Source organism: Alexandromys fortis, unplaced genomic scaffold (assembly GCF_014885135.2).
Source record: "Alexandromys fortis isolate MF-2015 unplaced genomic scaffold, M_Fortis_MF-2015_v1.1 scaffold_96, whole genome shotgun sequence".
Classification (NCBI taxonomy): domain Eukaryota; kingdom Metazoa; phylum Chordata; class Mammalia; order Rodentia; family Cricetidae; genus Alexandromys; species Alexandromys fortis.
The window spans coordinates 4,235,286-4,257,558 of NW_026068053.1; the positions used below are offsets into that span (position 1 = coordinate 4,235,286).

Below are 22,273 nucleotides of genomic sequence, written 5' to 3' on the forward strand. Positions count from 1 at the left end.
GGAAGCATATCCTAGGGTCAGGCGGCAGACTGCTTGCCTGGCATGCACAAAGCCCCAGGTTCGGTGCACAGCACCGTGTAAACCAGGTGGTGTGTGCCTGTGGCCACAGCAAGCCTGTAACCTCAGCACACAGGAGAGGAGGCAAGAGGATCGAAGTTCAAGGGAATCTTCAGCTGTGTAGAAAGAAAGAGAGAATAAGAGAGGGATAATCAACAGGTATCTACAATCACCTCGTATTGAGTAACTAGTTCATTGATAGTGATTGGCAAACACTTCTGCGATATTGAAATATGGCCATCTTATTAGATTATTAGTGTTGTTCCTAAAGCAGCAGCGCTATAGCAGAGCGTCTGCGGCCTTATCGCATAGCTCCTGGGGCTGCTGAAATGATTTGAGGAGCCTACTGAAGAACAAAATGGAACCTATCATGTGCAAAAATTAATAGGAATGTCTAGCTGCTGTGATAGCAAAGCCTGCTTCTGCGCACGTGGCCCTGGCAGGTGTGTTGGTGACACATTCTTGATGGCCATTCTCCCGCCTTTTACATACTGGAAAGTCAGTAGGAAGTTTTTAATCTTTTTTTAATTTTATGTTCACTGATGTTTTTTACCTGCATGTATGTCTGTGTGAGGGCGTCAGAAACCTTGGAGGTAGAGTTACAGACAGGTGTGAGGTGCCATGTGGGTGCCGAGGATTGAACCTGGGTCTTCTGGAAGATCAGCTGGTGCTCTTAGCTGCAGAGCTATTTCTCCAGCCCTCAGATTTTTTTCTTAAGTTTAATCTGTACCAGTTGACGGTTTACCATGAATGTTAGCCTGGAGAACTTGATCAAAGGTTGTTTTTGTCCTATCATTCGTTTACATTTTTATTTTATTTACTATGTATCTGTATATGTGTGGTGGTGCACACACACCACAGTGCAATTGCGGAAGTCAGAGGACAGTTTTCAGGACACTTTGATGCCCTCCTTGCTTTGTGGTATTTGAGGTCTGAGCTTGGGTCATCATTCTTGTTGGAAGAGTGCTTTTACCCTGAGCCTTTGTGCTGGCCCATAACTCAAACCTTTTATTAAAACAAACAAAAACTAAAACACTGTCAAATAACATTGATAACCCATTCTAGGTACATTTTTTTTTACTTGCTGTCAGCAATTTAAAAGGTGTTTGTTCCTTCTGCCTGACCCATGACTTCCATGGATGGCACTCATTGCCCTGTGAATTAAAGGACAGTGGATTGTTTATGTCCTGTAAGCAAAAATTATTGAGTTTCACAATGAAAACAAGAATGAAAAACAAGAATTGTATATTAGGCTTTTTAATATACTACTACCAGAATAAATCTGTAAGGGGAAATGGCACAGGATGCAAGACGTTACACATCTTTGTGTGTAGCATACAAAGCTCAGAGTTTTACTGGTTCCGATTACCCGAGATTCTGACAGAAGAGAAGTAAGCAGCAGTGGGCTGGCCGTGACGGTGTGCTGGAAGATAAAAATGCTAATGATGAATAAATCCCATGTACCATGATACCACCAGATAAATCTAAGTATGACAAGGAGAAAGAAGAGATGAAATTAAATCCAGAATTATAAATCAATCCTGCACTAGCTCGAGAGGCCCGCTATGGTTTAATATATTGAAGAACATATTAAATGATGTCATAATAAAACAGTAGAATGGCTGTACCGAGGAAAACCATACTTCTAAGCAACTCAGTCATCTATTTTATTAAATACGTGTGGCGTGTGTTTAGTTAGACTATTGCATTTGTGACATGTCTGTGCTACCTTGGTTTCTTGTTTTGACTTTCCGCTGAGTTTATCTGGTGAAAGCATGAGAACTGACAAGAGATGGGAGAGAAAGTCATAGGTAAGGTCTGTTTAGTGCACAGTGCAGGCTAGAAGCAGCTGCTGGCGACCTTCTAAGTGAGCAGGGAGGCAGAAACACTAGCGAGGCTCCCTGATGGTGTGCTATGCACCCTGTGGGGGAACAGCGGGAATCACCGGCCTTTGTGGCTTTGGTTTTGTTGCTCACATTTAAAATCTTAATCTTCCCATGGGCTTTTCGCTGTGCCTCCACACTGGCTTCTCAGGAGGTACCCACCAGCAGGAGGAAGGCTACCCCAAAGAATTTCCTAAATGCCCACAGCACCTTAGTCACTGTCTGAAAAAGTCTTTCCAAGTTTGAGGAAACTTCCTTCAGGAGGGTAGTGCAAACCTCGTTGTATTTACATAATTTGGCTTACAACAAAAGCTAGGGAGGACTGGAGACCTGATGAGGGGCCACTGGCTTGTCCCTGTCCCCTGACAGACCAAAGGCTTGTTTGTGATGCTGAGTGTTGGGGGTTTGGCCAGTTATTTTTTCACCTGGGAGATTTCTAGAAATTTAATCTTTAAATGAAAGAATAGTAAAAAGGAGACACGTTTCCTGATGTCTGTTAGACTTCCTGCTTGCCAGGAATTTTATTCCTAAGACTGCTTACTCCAGTTATCCACCGAGGAAGGACAGGACTGGATTTCTTTCTTTCCTCTTTCTCTCTCTCCTTCCCGTTTCTTTTCTTTTAGAGGAGTAAAACTGAATTTATTAATATCTAAACTTTGAGCCCATTTAGTTCCATGGTCATTCTGCGTGGCTGAGACCTTAGGCCATTTGGAAGGTTATGGTTAGGCCGTTCTCAGTTGCTTCAGTGAACTGAGGTCTGTTGGCTGGGCGGCCGCCTGTACTTTACCTATTGATGTCTGCCTTCGCCTTCTCCACCCTCTCCTCTCTTTTCCCTTACCACTATTCTATCCCTGCCCCTCTTCTCTCCAAATGAATGTTGTCTAGATTCCAGAATCCAGGTGGGTTCTCCTGCCAGTGTCCTAGAGTTGTGTGTGATTCTCGAGAGGTATGAGAAGATGAAACACAAGAATGGCCCACAGGCTTATGCCCTTTCCCGTCTTTTCACTCATTTCTTCCCCTCCCCCGTCTGCTTCACAGGGGGCCCTCTAAGGTGGCCCAAACTTTCCAAGGGAACGCCTGCTGTGGCTCCAAATGACACCCTGTAGTCCCTGATGCACCTTCTCTATACTCTGTCCCTTGCAGGGAACGTGACGGGAAACAGCAATTCCACGTTCATCTCTAGCGGGCAGGTGATGAACTTCAAGGGCGACATCATCGTGGTGTACGTCAGCCAGACCTCGCAGGAGGGCCCGGGCCCTACGGAACCCGAGCCGGAGCCGGATCCCGTGGGCCGCCCGGTGCAGGAGGAGACGCTGGCGCGCAGAGACTCCTTCGCGGGCACGGCTCCGCGCTTCCCTGACGCGTGTGCCACCGGGGCCGGGCTCCAGGAACAGGGCACGTGCGAGACCAAGGACGGGACATCGCGGCCAGTGCAGGAGCAGGGCGCGGCGCAGGGCTCACGCCGTACCCTGAGCTCCGGACAATGTGCAGAATGACCCCCGAGTTCTCTGCCTGCCCTGGGCGCAGAGCACCAGGGCTTTCACTAAACAGATGTGTCCTGGCTATTCACCGCGCACCTCCTCGCTGGGGCAGGCTGCTGGTGTGGTGGCGAAGCCCCTCACTTCCCGTGCCTCTCCCATATGGTGTCATTCAGATTGGCCTCTTTTTTTTTTTTTTTTTTGGCAACGTTGGTGTCCTGCCTTACTGAGGTCTGTACCCCACCCTAGTATTTATATTTCACTTGCTTTTGTAGTGTGCTTCTTGATGCTGTCTCTTCTTTCTGTCTCGACTATTTAAGGGTTTTTGTTTTGTTTTGTATTTTATTTTTGACAGTTCTGAAGGTGCTGTCTCCTTTACACTATTTTGCACTCCGTCCTCCAGTGGTCTGCCAAGGGCTCCTGCCCGTGTCCTCTAAGCACTTTGGGAATAGGCCAGATGTGTAAAGCTGGGGACTGAAGTGCAAGAAATGAGTAGAGGGACTTTTATTTTCTGGAAATATTCTGTGTCTTGGTTTTTTTCTCAAAAGAAGGGAGACCCTGCCCCTCAACAACAACAAGCAAGGTTGTCAGATTGTATAGCTAGATCCTTGAGAACTAAGTTCAGGGTAGGTGGCCTTGTTTTGTACCTGTTTTGTTTTGTTTGTTTCTTGTTTTCTTTTGCCACAGTGACAGGTACTTGGCCACTAAATCTCAAAAAAAAAAAAATTCCTAGCCTTTATGGTTTGGCATTCTTAATTTTAAATGATTTAAGTGTTGTCTAGAAAAGGTAGAAAAGGTGAATAGAACATGGTACCAAAGAAAAAAAAGAAGGTGCCAGGGAAATTCAAGAAAGAATGTTGCTGGGCAGCAGTGGCGCGCTTCTTTAATCCCAGCGCTCGGGAAGCAGAGGGAGGCAGATCTCTGTGAGTTCGAGGCCAGCCTTGTCTACAAGAGCTAGTTCCAGGATAGACACCAAAGCTACTGAAAAACCCTGTCTCTGGGAGAAAAAAAGCCCCCCCCCCCAAAAAAAAGAAGAAGAAAAGAAAGAATGAATAAAGTCACCATGCTGGTATGCATAGTCTCTTTCTACAGAAGAATGTCAGAAATATATTCAGGCAGCAGGTCTTTTCTTCCACAGTATTTGTGCATGAGTAATTCGGTTTTATGGAAGTAAAAAACAGTCCTCTGTGTGTGTGTGTGTGTGTGTGTGTGTGTGTGTCACTCGTGCATTTAAATCACAGACCAGGAGATCTAGAGAGTTGGTTTGCCGTTAAGAAGACTGAGAGCCTGAATTCAGTACCCAACCCTCCTGGGCAGCCCACAGCTACTGTAACTCCAGCTCCAGGCCTCCACAGGCAACTGCACACATGTGCATATACACACACAAAATAAATTCAAATTTCCATGACGTGACTGTAAGAAAATTAATCATCCTACAGTGATTTTCTTTTGGCGTGGCCCTTTTGCAATGAAGCAGTTAAGACTGAAATTGGCCACTGGGGTGGGTTTACCACGAGAGCCGGTTCTCAGATACTGTAGAAGGGCTAAAGCAAGCACTTAAGCAAATTGCACGCAGCTTTGTAATCTGATAGGTTATGGGCCTGTAAATAATGGCCACCGTACAGCTATGGATACCCAGCTGAACAGAAGGCCCATCCATTGCCGGGGTCTTCCCTCTGACTGCAGTTCCCCTGGGGTCACAGCAGTTGATTGTGATTTGAATGCAGAAGCAGAGAATGGCTCTGTAACTCATGGGCTCTTTCTCCGACATAAAGAGTGCGGGAAATAAGTGCAGGGCTGGGATGTGCAGGGATCAAAGTCTGTTCATTTCCTTCTGAAGAGAGATGAGACTCAATTCAACAAAACCATCATACCTTTTAGTGTGGAATGTATTAAATAAACTCCACAAAGTGGGGTGCAGAGCTAAACACCCACATGCACTGTGACTCTCAGGGTCTCTCTGGACTGACTTCACCTTTGTACTTCCATTCTTCCCCATACAAAGCCAATAATGATAACTTAACATCATTTTCCTACCCAGAGATATCAACAGGATGCTTCAGTGAAGTTAAAGTACCCTGAACTCCTAAAATCAAAGTACTAAGGGCATTAAGAATCTACTTTGTGGCACGTGGGGGCAGGGAGGGGGGTGTGTGGATACGGTTCCCCACAGTGATCCCTGCTAATGTTGCTATATTGGTTCAAAGCCAATTGAATGACAGGAAAAACATGATGAAGACAGATATATGCATGTGTGTAGTCAGATGTTTGTGACAGATATAAACAATATAATGAAAAAATGTTTCAATGGCATGGTAAAGAGACTATTAAACCTTTATTTGTCCATAAAATATAATTTTCCATGTCTTGCTAAAACAAAGCTCATTACAGAAATTATGATTCAGCCAGGCGCGATGGTACACTCCTTCAGTCCCAACACTAGGGAGGCAGAAGCAGGCAGATCTCTGAGTTCAAGGCCATTGTGGTCTGGTGTTGTTCCTTAGGATGCTGTCCTATGTCTTGAGATAGGGTTTCTCACCGACCTGGAACTAGCTGTTTCAGCCTGGCTGGCCAGTGAGTCAGCAAGCCCCAGAGAGCCGTTCTATGGCACTGAGTTTACAAGCCCAAGTACTTCCTACATCTGGCTCTTTGCAGGTGTCTTAAACAGAAAACTCAGGTTATCTCGTACGTACCAACTGTCTCCCCAGTTTTAAACCAGCTCTTCGTGACATGCTTGGCAAAGGGGTAAACTTGGGCAAAGGTCTGTTTTCAGTGGAAGAACTGTGATGTTGAAATGTTTTTTCTTTGATGGTCTAATGGCATGCGTCCTCCACTCCACTGTCCATTGACTGAGGCTATGGGGAACACTGCACACGAGGTGTATAACTTGCTTTGCAGTTGAGGATGAAGAACTGCTTTATATAGGAAGCTTTGAATGCTTGGGCCCTGCGTGACCAGAGAAAGATCCAAAGAGCTGGAGAGCCAGGACCTAAGGAGGACAGATAGTCAAAGGGGGCTGCAGGAAGGCTGTCTGTGGACTTCCTGAGCCCTAGGGCAGTGATGACGAGCAGGCCACCTCCCACTTCTAGTGTCTTACCAGAAAAGAGGGGGAACTTGACACTGGGTGGTGGAGTGTCCAGGGGCAGGTCCAGCAAGAGTCTCGCTGGCATCAGGGAAGCTGAGCTCAGTAAGTTCTGGAATCCTTGATAACAGACATATAGAAGCCACACCACGTAACTGATTTTCCAGATCCCAAAGGTGACAGGGTCACGTGCATGACCTCAGTGTCTACTGACACCCTCCACCATGCCTGCCTATGGCTTTGCTGAGCCAGGCTCTGTCTCTCTCCTTCTGACAGTTATTTGGGGTCGTTCTTGGTCAACAGTACCCTTCAATTCCCCTTAGTAAATTTAACAGTTAGAAATGCTTCTCAAGGTAAAGGAAAATGAAAATTTAAAAAGCTTCAACAAGATTATAGCAAGAAGGTAAAATCACCTATCCTGTAACTTGTAGCTTCATTCTGTCCCAAGAGCTGGTGACACAAGCCTTTGTCTATGTGAGGGAATACACACCGGCATTTCCAGTCGGCCTCACTGAAGGCTCATCTCATGCAGGTGCCTGGCTTTCTGTCTGTGCTGGGAGAAGACAGCAGTCCAGCAGGTGTGGGGAGAACCCCAGGTGAAGTGCAGCCCCATCGAACCCAAGTTCTCACAGCACTTTCTCTCGCTGTCCCTCTGATGCCTGTCTGCTCCTAGACTCAGAAGTCATGTCGTACTTCATTCTTTCTTCCTGAGTCAGACCACATATCTGGGACGAGCTCTGCCACCCACCACAGACACCTAGCCATTTCTGAAACTGGGACAGAGGGACACAACTTTCCACAAACAGTTGGCAGGACTATGCCTCCTAACCCAAGTGCTGTCCCCTGCTGCTGACGTGTACACAGAGGCTATCTAACTTCAAGTCATCTTGTTCTGAGAGCCAACAGTTAAAATGGGCTCTACTGGTCTTTCTGTCATAGTCAAGACTGGCAAAGAGAGTGAATACCCACATGTGGTCGAAGGACTGCGTTGTTTTCATCTAAGGTGTCTCTCCACGTTCAGGAAGAATAACAAAGTGGCCATCAGCTCAGAAGAGGTTATAGTAGAAAACCAAATCACTGTGAGAGGGGATTGGAGTCCAGTAAAAACTTTCAGTGTGGCTTGGGATTCTGGATAAAATGTTTATGAGTTCCATCCCCAGAACCCAGGTAGAATAAAGCCAGGAGTGGGCTCTTGTAGTCATACTGCTGGTAAAGACTGGCCAAAGCCTGGACCATTGGTCAGCTAGCGTAGTCTGCCTGGTAAGTTCAGACTTCAAATGAAAGATCTGGCCTCAAAAAGGTAGATAGCCCCTGAAGAATGGCACCCAAGGCCTCCTCTTAAACACACACACACACACACACACACACGTACACACACACACACACACACACAACCCCACAGACAAAGCTGTCACTGCACTAAAGCTCTTGGTCCCCCAAGAGCAAGGAGGCAGAATAGGAAGGCTCTGTGAGCACTAAAGTCCCAAGAGGACCCACATTCTCATGCTGAGGCTCTTTAGGCCACCTTTTAGTGCAGAGGAGCGACACAGATTTGTTATTACTGATTTTAGTGATCTATTTCAATGGCTAAGAAGTTGTGAAAATTTAAATTTGAGGCTTTTATTTACTATATCTGTGGACCAATAAACATTGTTAGCATCAACTCCCCATAGAGTTTCTTATATGAGAATGAAGCTCAGCCTTTTCGGTTATAGTTTTCTGAGTTCTGACACAATGTAGCAGTGTGCTGAGCACCATCACAAACAAGACACAGGACGGTTGCAGCACCCTGTACCCCTTTTCCCTTGAGTGAGGAGATCCTTCCCTCATCGCCACCCCCATGCCACAGCCCTCTGTTTTCTGTTCCTGCATTCTTCATGATTGGGAGAGTTGGAAGCCCTTAGAGTTGGACTGCTTCCAGAGGATTGCCCCTGCCATCTGTGGGTCCATCCGAGTTGTTGGGCACATCCTAGCCCACTCCTCTTCACTGATAAAACAAGCTTTTATAGAGTTAGACTGTTACAGAGTTTTACTCACTGACATGTAAAGTTTTTTGTCTATTGGAGACAATAACCAATTATTGTCTATCTCTAAAAACTGTTGTGGACATGGAATGATATTTCATTTCTCTTGGGTAAGCATTAGGAGTAAGATGGTAAAGTCATTATATTCTACTTTATAAGAAACCTCATTCTGTTTTCTAAAGTGTCTACAGGATTTGGCATTCCCATCAGCAATGGTGATAGGCTGGGTTGCTCCACATCCTTAGCACTTACATTGTCAGCCCTTTGGGTGTTTGTTTTTATATTAGCCATTCTAATTGGCATGTAGTATCTGAGCATGCTCCAACTTACAGGCTGGGATTTAGCATATTTTCATATTTGCTCACCCTGCCATCCCTAAACTGAGTGTGTTCAGATCTTTCAGCAATGGTAACTTGTTTTCCTACTGACTTTGTATGTGCTTGGGATTTATCTCCCCAGCACTTCTTGGTGACCTTTGAAGTCCTGTTATTTACTGAACACAAAAGTACACAGGTTTGTAAAACTTGTCTAATTTTTATTGGAAAAAAATTTCGATCATGTTTTCCCCTCTCCCAATTCCTCTCAAATCCTACCCAGCCAACTTTATGTTCTTCAAAAAAAAAAAAAATCAAAACTAGGGCTGGAGAGATGACTCAGTGGTTAAGAGCACTGGCTGCTCTTCCAGAGGTCCTGAGTTCAGTTCCCAGCACTCACATAGTGGCTCACAACCATCTAGAATCGGATTTGGTGCCCTCTTCTGGAATAAAGGCATGCATGCAAATAGAGTACTCGTATACATAAAAGAAATTGATAAACCTTAAAGAAAAAGAATAAAAATCCTTCCTGGACCAAAATATTCTTTTAGGGCTGGAGGGATGGCTCAGAAGTTAAGAGCTGTGCTCTTTCAAAGGTCCAGGCGTCAGTTCTTAGAACCCACAGGGCAGCTCACAACTGCCTGTAACTCCAGTTCCAGGGGACCCAAAACTGATGTCAAAACACAAATGCACATAAAATAAAAATAAATTAATTAATTTTAAAAATAAAAAGCACACAAGCACAAGACCAATAAGACAAAAAAAGAGAGTCCAAACAAAGCAAATTGAAACAAAAATTTCCCCCCAAAAAATAGCACTGAGTTTGTTTTGTGTTGGGGAATTGCTCTGGGTGTGGGCCTGCCATAGAGTGTGGTTGACTTATCCAGTGAGACTCCATTGGCAAAAAGTGATTTTCCCTTTGCCAATGGGTATCGATTTCAAATATCTTCCTGGTTGGGGTGGACCCCCATGTCCATTTCCCCCTCTCACTGCTGGGACCCCAGTGTGGCTTCAACCTGTGCAGGCCACAGCCACTGTGACTACATATGTGTGCCCTGAGCAGACCACACACTGTGACTACATACATGAAACCTGTGCAGGCCACAACCACTGTGACTACATACATGTGTCCTGTGCAGGCCACAGCCACTGTGACTGCATGCATGTGTCCTGTGCAGGCCACAGCCACTGTGACTCCATGCATGTGTCTTGTGCGGGCCACAGCCACTGTGACTGCATACGTGTGTCCTGTGCGGGCCACAGCCACTGTGACTGCATACGTGTGTCAGTCCTGTAGTACCTGGAAGACACAGCTTGCTCAGACTCATGCATCCACTTTGGCTATTACACTCTTTCTACATATTTTTCCACGTACTTTCCTGAGCCCCGATGGGAAGAATTGAGGAAAATGTCACGTTCAGGACAAAGCACTCCACAGCCTGCCAATCTGTGCACACCGCCCAGTTGTGAGTCCCTGTCATGAGTCCCCCTACTGCTGAAAGGAACTCCTCTGGTTGCGGGATCTGTGGGTATAGTGAAGGGCATCAGGAGTCATTTCATAACTATGCTCCTTTAGCAAATATTAGTCCAAAGTTTTTCCCTAGGCAGGTGACATATCCAGTCTCAGGTTCTTGGTTGCTTTAACAGTGTTGTTTTAGCAGTGTTGGTCATTCCCATCAAATCTGTGCCATGTACACCTAGATGTCTTGCAGGCTGGTCACTGCTGTGGCTCACAGGGCCAGTAACTGGGTGAGGTTGATGACTGGGTTTCTTCTCCAGTAGCCTGCAGAGTGCTTTCCAATACCCTGAGTGCTGGTCATGGAATGAAGCTTCTGCTTAGGTGCCAGCTCTGGGTTTAAAGAGACATTAGTGTTGTCGTCATCACTAGGATGCAGAGAGCAATCGATGGCCTTGGCAATAGCCTGTGATCTTTTTATTTTATATGTTACTTGGTCTTTATCCTTTGTAACTTTTAATATCTTTTCTATGTTCTATAAATTAGTGTCTTGATTATTATGTGGTACTATCTAATTGGTGTTCTGTATGTTTCTTATATCTTGACAGACACCTCCTTCTTTTGAGTGGGAAATTTTCCTTTTATCATTTTACTAAAAATATATCCTATGTCTTGGACCTGTGTTTCTTCTCCTTCTCTATCCCTATTATTCATAGGTTTGGTATTTTCATAGTGTCTCAGTTTTCTGGATGTTTTTGCTTGATTTTTTTTTATTTAAGATTTACCACTTTCTTTGACTTTGCTGTCCATTCCTTCTGCCTTGTCAGCACCTGAAATTCTCTTTTCCTTGTCTTGTACTCTGTTGGCAAGACTTACCTCTGAGGTTTTTGTTTGACATCGTAAGTTTTTCATTTCCAGTTTTACTTTAGTTTTGGTTTTCTTTAGTGATTCTGTATCTACTTTCAGGCCCTAAAATGTTTTCATTATTTCATTCCACTGTTTGTTCATGTTTTCATAATCTTTATTGAGGGACTTATTCATAACTCATTAAGGTCTTTGAACATACTCATAATATTTTGAAGTCCTTATCTTGTGCTTAAGCTAAATTGCAGAGACTGGGGTCTTATGATGGGGTTGCTGGCTTCTGAAGGAGGCATGTTGCCTTGCCTGTTTGCTTTTGTGCTTTTGTGCTGCGATCTCAGCATCTAGAATTACAACATTTTACGTGTTTCTTGGTGTAGACATCAGATCTTGCCTTTGTTGGGTGGGGATTCTGTTCCTTTTTTTTTTTTTTTTTTTTTTTTTTTACTCTGGATCCAGTGTTAGTGTGGTGGCTACAGGGTTCCTGGTAGAGAATGCTCCAAGGTCCAGGGGTCAGTGGGGGTCACAGAGGGATGGAGACAGGCTAGAAGCAAAGGCTGAAAGGGCAACAGGAAAGAGTTAGGTCTGCACCTACAGACAGAGTTGCCAGGGAATCAAAAGGTGTCCATTTTGAAGGCAAAGAAGCCAGGTGAAAAGAAAATTCAAAGGTTTCAGCATATTTTGTAAACATCCACTATTAGGAAAAACTAAAACTTTACAACTTTTCATTCTTTAGAAATGTATGCTCCGCATGGGATGTACTCACTCATATTTGGTTTCTAGCCAGAAATAAAGGACATTGAGCCTATAATTCGGGTTCTTAGAGAAGCTAAATAAGAAGGAGAACCCAAAGAAAATCATATAGGCATCCTCCTGAATTTTAACCTTCATCAGGCGATGAAAGGAGACAGAGACAGAGACCCACATTGGAGCACTGGACTGAAATCTCAAGGTCCAAATCAGGAGCAGAAGGAGAGCGAGCACGAGCAAGGAACTCAGGACCGCGAGGGGGGCACCCCCACACTGAGACAATGGGATGTTCTATCGGGAACTCACCAAGGCCAGCTGGCCTGGGTCTGAAAAAGCCTGGGTTAAAACAGGTCTCACTGAACATAGCAGACAATGAGGACTACTGAGACCTCAAGAACAATGGCAATGGGTTTTTGATCCTACTGCATGTATTGGCTTTGTGGGAGCCTAGGCAGTTTGGATGCTCGCCTTACGAGACCTGGATGGAGGAGGGTGGTCCTTGGACTTCCCACAGGGCAGAGAACCCTGATTGCTCTTTGGGCTGACGAGGGAGGGGGACTTGATTGGGGGAGGGGGAGGGAAAGGGGAGGCGGAGGTGGGGAAGAGACAGAAATCTTTAATAAATTAAAAAAAAAAGAAATGTATGTTCCGGGTGTATACTCCAATAGGTTATTTTTTTTAGAGTAAATACTTCCACAATTAAACCTCTTTTCACAGCCTCGGAGTCCTGCTTGCTATGTGGAATCTCGCAGCCTGTTACCACCTCTGAGACATGGTAGTCACCTTTCTTAGAGACCCATCCGCTTGTGGTGACCTGTGAATTTGTAATGAGCATGTTTATATAAAAATCTTTCACTGGTTGATGAAGCATGACATGTCCTTTTATTATCTTCTCTCTTCACTGTTCTATATATTGAGAGTAATATGATAATAAGATGGTGATAGATAAGGGAAAATACAATTAAATCAAAATGGAATCATCTTCTAACCCTGGAAATGGACAGAGTAAGTGCATTTAGTCTCAGTTTTATCATCATGAGAAAACTTGCTTAGTTACATAGATCTACAGGTAGTTGGTGCTCACAGGCCTGGGGCATAGTGGGAGACTTTGTGTCCTGGCAAAGGTCCCCCACTGTTGTCACATTGGTCTGCAGAGATGGTGTGGGGGATGTGGAGAGCAGACTGGGAGTCCCCACTCAAGAGGGTTCCAAGGCTGGGCTTGGTGGTGCATGATTTTAATACCCGCACTCAGGAAACAGAGTTAGGAGGATCTCCATGAGTTTGAGGCCAACCTGATCTACACAGGGAGTTCCAGGACAGCCAGGGTTACATAGAGACACTGTCTCAAAAATGGGGCATTCCTTAAGGAACCTTTCTAATGAGCTTCCCAGGCAGGGAAGGACACTGAACTGAAGTTTCCCAAGATTGCACCAAGATTTGTGGACTGATATGAAGTTAGGAGGTGGAAAGTCAAGCCAAGCCACCATGACTCAGCTTGGCAGACCATGACGGAGCTGTGAGGCCAGTGGAGTTGTAGCTCTGAAGGCCAAGTCGCCCCTTGGCAACAGGTAAGTGTCCATGGGGTCTGGGGGTAAGTGGATGCTCAGCAAAGACCAAAGGCCCCAGCTGGAGGGCCATAGCAGCACTGCTGTGATCTCCGAGCTGTAGGACTGTAGGGCACTGCTGTGACCATCAGTCTTTCTGTGCCTTCATTTAGGAGAACATGTGCCCTGTGGACTCATCAAGGGTTCTAATGACTGGAACAAAAGCATTTGATATGAGTGATGCCATATCTGCAGGCTCTGCGCTTAACAGGGAAACTGAAGATACCTTGTTTATAAGCTAATGACGTAGACCAGGCCAGAGATGGGTAAATGTGGGGGAAAGAAGAATCAGGGCATTCTGCATACAGCTACAGTCACTGCTGCCAAGAGTGTGTATCCTTTTTCTGTGGTTGAAGAGAAGGTTTCTATTGTAGATGTGAGGGAGGGGACATTCAGAGGCATCTGGAAGAGTCTGCAGCAGGGAAAGAAAATAGCAGACTGAACAGGGCCCTGAGAGGAGAAAGCGGGGGAGAGTGAGAGAGAAAGAGAAGAGAGAGGGGCAAGAAAGGAGACCAAAAGAGACCCAAAAGAACCAAGAAAGCCAAGAGAGGAAGAACAAGAGGATGTATTGGTGAAGATATAAGACGAGAATGAAACTGATCATAGCACTCCCTGTTCAAACCCCAGTGCTCCCATTGCCTTTGGCTCACAGACCAAACTACGTGGTATTCTTAAAGACCCTTCACCCGGGGGTTGCATCTCACCCAACTCCCCTCACCTTCCATGGCACTGGTCTCCTCTCCCACCTCCAGGGGAAATGTCATTTTCTCTGATTACAGTCCTCTTCAGCACTTAAATCCAAAATGTGCCTCACTCAACACTTAGCAGGGCACCCGCCTTCTCTTCCACAGAGCGGCTCAGGCCCATGGAAAAGGAGTGACCCAGGAACTTTTCCTTCACAAAATGCATTCTAAATGACAATGGACAGCTTACTTTAGAGTAGGCATGTGTCCCCCACACCTGGCCACCACAGCACACCCAGCTGCTACCGTACAGCAGCCCCACAGCACTCCGTATGTGTCAATGTCCAATCAATACGTGATGTGTGACAGAACGCAAATGATGTTACAACCTTCAGCAAGGCTCGCCAACAAGAGAATGTTGCTATGCGTTCAAAGTTTGGTTCTCATGTGGTGATGACTTTGAGCTGGTTTCATCACAGTGGTGCTAATCTCATCAACGGATTAACCCACTTTGAGTTCATATCTGAGTGGATTGTTGGGTGGGCACGATCACCGAGGGCATGCTGTTAAAGGGTCAGTCTTGTTTCCACTCTTTCCCAGAGATCATGACGCGTATCCTTATCCACCACACCGACTTCCACCATCATAATATGCTTTGCTTCGGGTCCAGGTCAATGTAGCCTAAAACAAGTTCGAGACGTTGTCCGTAAGCTTGTTTATTCTGGGTATTTTGTCACAGTAATGAAGCTGACAATTTCATGGCCAGTTAATGTCCCGGCATATGGTTTCTCACCAAGTTTCACAAAAGTCCACTAGCAGCCACAATGGTTTGAAGAAAATATCTGAGCGCTGAATGACCAGGCAAGCTAAAGAAAACAAAACTAACGCGGTCTCATGCAGGTGAGGCAAGGCGGTGTCTGTGAAGAAGGTAACACAGGGCAGACTGAAACATAAGATTATTGCCAGGTCCTCTAAGACAAAACCAGCAGGGAGCTGACAGAGCTGACGGACCCCGCCCACCCCGTCACTGCTGCTTCTGAGTTCCCGCAAGGAGTCCTTCTAGGTCAGAAGGGCTTAGAGTTGATTATTCTAAAACATTGTTCATGGGCACAGTTTTATACCAAAAGATCTCCAAAAGGCCCAAGAAGGAAAACAAAAACCTGAGATGGTTTAGGGAGACAGGAAATGTCAAGGTGACACAAGCTAAAGTCACCTGAAAGGAGGGAACCTCAACTGAGAAAATGCCTCCATGAAGTCGGGTTGTAGGCAGGCCTATAAGACATTTTCTTATTTAGTGATAGATGGGAGGGAAGCCCATTGTAGGCAGGGCCATCCCTGGGCTGATAGTCCTGGGTTCTGTAAGAAAGGAGGCTGAGCAAGTCATGAGGAACAAGCCAGTAAGCAGCTCTCCTCCATGGCCTCTGCATCAGCTCTGGCCTCCGAGTTCCTGTCCTGACTTTCTTCAGTGATGAGCAGTAGTATGAAAGTATAAGCCAAAAAGCCCTTTCTCCCCAAACCATTGCTTTGATCATGACATTTCGTCACAGCAATGAAAACCCTATCTAAGACATGAAATAAGAGAAAATCAACAACAACAGCAAAATCCAATCTTGGGCTACAGACAAGGACTCCTAATGATTGCTCCTGAAATTCATTTCTATAAAAAGATGATATGAATTTCCCCCTTTCCAGCACCAAGGTCAAGCGTAGGTCCACATGCAGTGACAAAGGGGGGGAATAGCCCCACTCATAATAGCTGGGAGGTATTGACTTATTACTGCATGCTGCTGGATATATGCTTCAGGGCCTTGTAGAATTTATAAGAGCTATCATGTGAAGAACAGTCTTGAGAAGGAAGCTCTTTAAAACCAAGAAAACAAGTACAAGCCTCATGGTCGCCTGAGGGACTCATTGTATCCAAGCATACAAGGTTGGTATGGACAGTGAACAAATGTCCATGGCATGGAGGGCATCTATCAAGAGGGATGGACAGTGGCCACTATTCTCTAAGAACACTGTAGTCAGCCATGGGTCTCTGTCAATCATACATACTGTCTCATGACCAAGCAGGCAAAGTAGCCACCAAATGGTTGTTCTTTTATGAAGCAGAAAAGGGACTGTCCCTCTCTTCTATAGATGTGCCTCCTCCAAGCTTATAATTTAATCTTTGTTTTTATTTGAGATAAGATTTCACTATGTAGTCTTGGCTAGCCTGTTACTCAGCTATGTAGACCAGGCTGACCTCAAATCATAAAGACCCGCCTGTTTCTTCTTCCTGAGTTCTGGGATGAAGGGTGTGTGCCACCACTTTCTGGTTGTATGTGGCATTTTAATGAAAGCTTACTTAGCATTGCAATAATACCCATGAGGTCTCAAAATGACTCATTTTTAAAAATCACTTTTACTGAATCAGTATCATTTACATATAGTAAAATTTGCCTTTTTAAGGTCTGCACTTCTGTGGATTCTGACTAATATATGGAGTCCTAGCACCACCAAGACAAGACAGGACATTCCACCACAGCAGAGCACTCCCTCCTGCTCCTCGGTAGTCAGTTGCCTCCTCTACCGCCACACCTGGCAGTAGTCACCTGTTCTCTATTTCTGTGGCTGGGCTTTGTTTGCCCTGCTATCCAGATGGAGTGTGGCCACCTGGGTCTGGCTCCTTTCACTTAATGCAATGTGTGTGTTTTTTTTTTTTTTTTTTTGCAGGTTATCTCTATTTGTTCCAGTTTTATTACCTAGTAGTGCTGTTTGGGTCTATTTGCTCCCCGTACTCTGGCCTAACAGTGTGATTTGTTTAGCTGTTCATGAGTTGGGCTACATTAGGGTTAAGTTTAAGGTATTTATGAGTACGACTATTTTCAACATTCCTGTAGGCTTCTATGCAGGTGCAGGTGTGCCCAGGAGCAGGAGTAATGGATTGTTTGCTCTGCAGTATGGTCCTCCAAGCTGCCAGAACAACATGCCACAGTCTGGGCGCATATTTTTGTTTGCTCATTTCATATAACTGGAGTATAAAAAATTATTTAATGAAAGTTAAAATTTCTATTAACTACTTCTGAAATATAAACTTCTGTTTTCAGACTTTGCTCAGTGGTTTACAAGCAATAAAAATGGATTTTTTTTAATTATTTATTTATTTATTTATTTATTTATTTATTATGTATACAATATTCTGTCTACATGTATGCCTGCAGGCCAGAAGAGGGCACCAGACCTCATTACAGATGGTTGTGAGCCACCATGTGGTTGCTGGGAATTGAACTCAGGACCTTTGGAAGAGCAGGCAATGCTCTTAACCTCTGAGCCATCTCTCCAGCCCCCAAAATGGATTTTTTTTATAGTTATGGAGTCTGGGAAGTTGTCTTAATTGGGGTTTTATTGCTGTAAAGAGACACAACGACTACAGCAACTCTTATAAAGAAAAACATTTAAGTGGGGCTGGCTTATAGTTCAGAGTTTAAGTCCATTGTTGTCTTGGCAGGAAATATGACAGTATGTAGGCAAACATGGTGCTAGAGAAGGAGCTGAGAGTTCCACATCTAGATCAGCAGGCAGCAGGAAAAGAGAGGCCTGCCTTGGGCTTCTGAAACCCCAAAGGCCATCCCCAGGTGATTTGAAAGAAAATGGCCTCCAAAGGGCACTATTAGGACCTGTGACCTTGTTGGAGTAGGTGTGCTTGTTGGAGGAAGTGTGTCACTTTGAGGGTTGGTTTGTATTCCCCTATGCTCAACCTTCTCCCAGTACCACAGTCTATTTCCTGTTGCTTTCTGGTAAAGATGAGCCAGCACCATGTCTACTTGCATCTTCCATGTCCCACCATGATGATAATGGACTGAACCTCTGAAACTGTAAGCTAGCCACCACAAATATTAAAATGTTTTCATTTATGAGAGTTTTCATTGTCATGTTGTCTCTTCACAGCAATAGAAACCCTAATTAAGATACCCAGTGACACATTTCCTCCAACAAGACCACACCTACTCTAAAGAGACCACATCTTCCAATAGTGCCACTTTCTATTAGCCTATGGGGGTCATTTTAATTCAGACAACCACAGAAGTCCAAGATAGGGTGCACAGGATTGGGTAGGTTGGTTGGTTGCTTGGATAGGATAAGTTGAATGTGTGGGTTCAGTTGGGTGGTTTTGATGATTGGATGGGTTGGTTAGGTTGGGTGTGTAAATTAGGAGAGCTATCAGCTTTCTGGGTTAGATACCTTTCACCACCTTGAAACCTCTTTCCTTGGCTGCCAGGCTTGTCCATATTAATTGTAGAGGTCAAAAAACAACTCGAAGGAGTCACTTTTCTCCCCCTACAATGTGGTTTGGTGGGTTGGGTTGGTTGGGTCAGTTGTGTAGGTTGATTGGATTGGTTGGGTTGGTTGGGTTGATTGGGTTGGTTGGGTGGGTTTTGATTGGGTGGGTTGGGTTGTTTGGATGGGTTGATTGAGTTGGTTTGGTGGGTTGATTGGGTTGGTTGAGTTGGGTGGGTGGGTTGATTGGGTTGGGAACGTAGGGGTGTTCCTGTGGGTCATAGCCTGTACAGCTCTTTCTGTGTTCTCACACGACAAAAGGAACAGGTTATTGCACCAGGCCTGCTTCATCATGGCACCAATCCTATTCATAATCCATCATCTCATAATCGGGTTATTTCTCCAAGGCCCCACTTTTGGATAACATCACCTACTTTGGGATGAGGTTTCAACTAGAAATTTGGGGGGATACAAACATCCAGCAAGGTTTATAATAGTTAAGCAGGAGAGATATAATTATTCCATATCCTTGCCAACAACTGGAAAATTTTATAACGACTGAAAACAGCCTTCACAGTTGCTAATGATGGGTGGAGTTGGTTTTGTTTTGTTTCCTAGAAGTGAGGAAGCATAGAAATGGACTTCAGAGCAATCTAAAGAAATCAGTAAAGAGATAGAATATTCTTTTGAGTAATTCGGGGAATTGTGCTCTTAAATGATATCTTTTTCCTTATTGTTAGTCTTCCAGACAATATCTCTGTTACCCCACCAGTAGACAGAATAGCAACTGGTCTGAAGCATTTTTAAACATTTCAATGAGACTGTTTTTTTGTTAACAGGAAGTGTTCCACTTCCTTAATACTGCTTTGAAAAAACTAAATGAAGATTCCTGTGCCCTGGGGAAAAATAGAGCCATAATTAGAACAATGGCAAACTTGGGCTGGTCTCATTTCTCTTCTAGGAAATGGCTTGTTTTTGTTTTAAGTTATCTGTCTATATGATGTATTATCTGCTTTTAAAATGATGTATGGACAATTCAGCACAATGAGTTGCCTCAAATTTCCCTCCAGCTCCCTCAAGAGCCCAAACAAACCGATTTTGTGTTTCAGTACAGACATATTATAAAATAACTTCAAATAGTTAGCATTTGGCCAAATGTAACATAGTTAGAGAATTATCTTGGTAACAAAAATAATTCTGAAGACTGATGCTCACACCCTGAAGCTGGCCTCTTTGGAACATCATTCCATTCTTTATTAGCTGGGAAATTAAAAATAAAAGGAAAACACACCCAGCAACATTGTGACAATGAATGGTTCAGAGGAGGCCAGCTGCTCTGGGCAGGGCTCTTCCACCCTCCCTGACCTGCTGCCCAGTAGCGGCTCCCAAACCAAGTGAACAAGACACTGTAAAGTCAGCACCTTGGAGATGAAGCTTAGGGCTCTTTGCGAGGATCGGAGCTAACCGTCAAGCCAGAACTATGGAGGGTCTGGATGACGAGGGTGAGCCTTTGGGTTTAGTCTCGTTAGTGTGGCTTAAGTCTCTTGATGTGATTGGGGGCTGAAGGGCTATGCAGCGAGGAAAGACAATTCATTTGTAAGCTCAGTTAGGAGCTGCTGCCCAAAAGGCTAAATTATTCACTATATCCACTGAGGTTCCAGAAAAACGACCATTTCCTCAGAGGCTGACTCCAAATAGAAAACACCAGGGGCAAGGGAGGGGTGGGGAAATCAACAGGCAAAAGCACCTGTTAAGCAAGCCTGACCCAAAAAACCTGTAAAAACAAGATACAGCCATGCATGCTGTACCCAAACACCCCAACAGCAAGAGATGGATACAGAGAAAGGGGAACCCTTCAGAGGCTCAAGGGCCAGTGTTGGAGCCAGTGTGGGTCCAACACAGATTTCCTAACTTGGCTGGAACGGAGTCGCGAGGAAAAGAACTGACACAGCTTACACCATCATCATGGAAAAGGCCAGACCCTCCGTTTATTGTCAAAACATTTTATATACCCACACCAAATTGAGCGGGGAAAACACATTACGCCATCACCTAGGCAACCAGGTGCTAGGGCTTAAGTCATGTCTGCATCTAGCAGTCAGGTAGGCCCTGAATTAGCATCTCTATCAGACAACCTCCAAATTGCAAAAGGAAGAAAGCCCCAAACATCTTGACTAGTTTCAGTCAACACCTCTTCTCAGGTAGTCCACACTTTAACAAAAGAAGCTAGGAGCCAGCATCATGGCTTTTGTTAAGGGCACAGACAGCTTGTCTGCAGAGCTATGTAATCAGCTAAAACCGGGGTAATGGCTTTTGTGCCATATCGGAATATGGGCCCACAGGCCAGTCGCCTGGTGTATACATCTTCACAAACAAGGTTGAAGGCAAAGCCTAGCACCTGAGATTGTTCTCTAACCTCCACACATGTGTATGGCATGCATGCCCCTGATGCAAACACATTCACAAATCATAGACACATACATGCACTAAGTAAATATATTAAAAAGAGGAATAACAGAGCAATGGGAGGGAGCTGATGTTTTGTTAAGCAACTATTATGTACTCGTTTGAGATCTGGAGTCTGTTTCATGAATAGGAAATATGATTTTATAGAGGGTGACAAAGAAGTCTTGTACCTCAGTTACTCGCACTGGCCAGGTAAAGTGAGTCACAGTTCTAGTCCAGCTGCCAGACTCACAGTCCTGTCAGATCTGCTCAGCTCCAGCCCCTTTCTCTCCCCACAGCTCCACAGTTGCCTCCCCAGCAATCAGAAAGAACACTTTGAAAGGGAGCTCACCAGAGTTCCCAGGAAAATTCAAGATGCCCGGGGGAATCTTCAGAAAAACAGTCGCTACATTTTTAGTATTTTTGTGTTGAAATATTATAGAATAAAAGTTTTTCACTCGTCTGAGATCTAGACTGAACTGGCCACTTTACTTTGATTTACTAAGTCTGGCCCAAGCCCTCTTTGGTGCACTCCGGCCACATGGTGAAGATTTCCATATTCTAAGTCTGTTCTTCCTTGTGTGGTCATTAGTAATTAAATATCGCCATGGTATTTCCTTGGGGGGTGGCAATGAGGAAGGGTTACAAGGGAGGGGGTCCACTTGAGCACCGGCAGGAAAATATCAAGCACTTCCTTCTTTAGGGTCATTACCTATGGAACTAGAAACACTGGCTGGCCAGGTCCATTCCCACATTTCCACATAGCTATACATATTTAGTTCAGAACTTTCCAGGGACCTGGGGAGATTGCTCACTGAGCAAGTGCATGCTATGCAGGCGTGATGACCTAAGCTCTGAGTCCCAGTGCCCATGGAAAAGCTAGGCACTGCCACAGGTGCCTGCAATCCCAGCACACCTGGCGGGGGGCAGAGACTGGCAGATTTTAGGGGTCCTCCTGCCACAGTTGTGCCCAAAACAGTAAACTTCATGTTCAGTGAAGAGATTCTCTCTCAAAAACTAGAGTGGAGTAGGTTGATCCCAAATTTCCTGAGAAACCGCCACACTGCTTTCCAAAGTGGTTGCACAAGTTTGCATTCCCACCAGCAATGGATGAGTGTACCACTATCTCCACAATCTCTCCAGCAAAGGCTATCAATGGTGTTTTTTATTTTAGCCATTCTGACAGGTGTAAGATGGTATCTTTTTTTAATTTATTTATTTCTTTATTAATTAATTAAAGATTTCTGTCTCTTCCCCACCACCGCCTCCCCTTTCCCTCCCATTCCCCCAATCAAGTCCCCCTCCCTCCTCAGCCCAAAGAGCAATCAGGGTTCCCTGCCCTGTGGGAAGTCCAAGGACCACCCACCTCCATCCAGGCC

At 44.9% G+C, this 22,273-nt stretch overlaps 1 protein-coding gene across 1 annotated transcript in view; it reads left to right on the forward strand.

Annotated features, from left to right (window-relative positions):
* Tnfrsf11a (TNF receptor superfamily member 11a) overlaps nucleotides 1-12,441 on the forward strand; it is an 84,064-nt gene extending 71,623 nt beyond the window's left edge. The window contains exon 10 of the mRNA XM_050119770.1: nucleotides 3,084-12,441. Within this exon, the coding sequence (XP_049975727.1) occupies nucleotides 3,084-3,436 (353 nt within the window). The 3' untranslated portion in view covers nucleotides 3,437-12,441. The remainder of the gene's footprint in view (nucleotides 1-3,083) is intronic.
* Nucleotides 12,442-22,273: the final 9,832 nt, after the last annotated feature.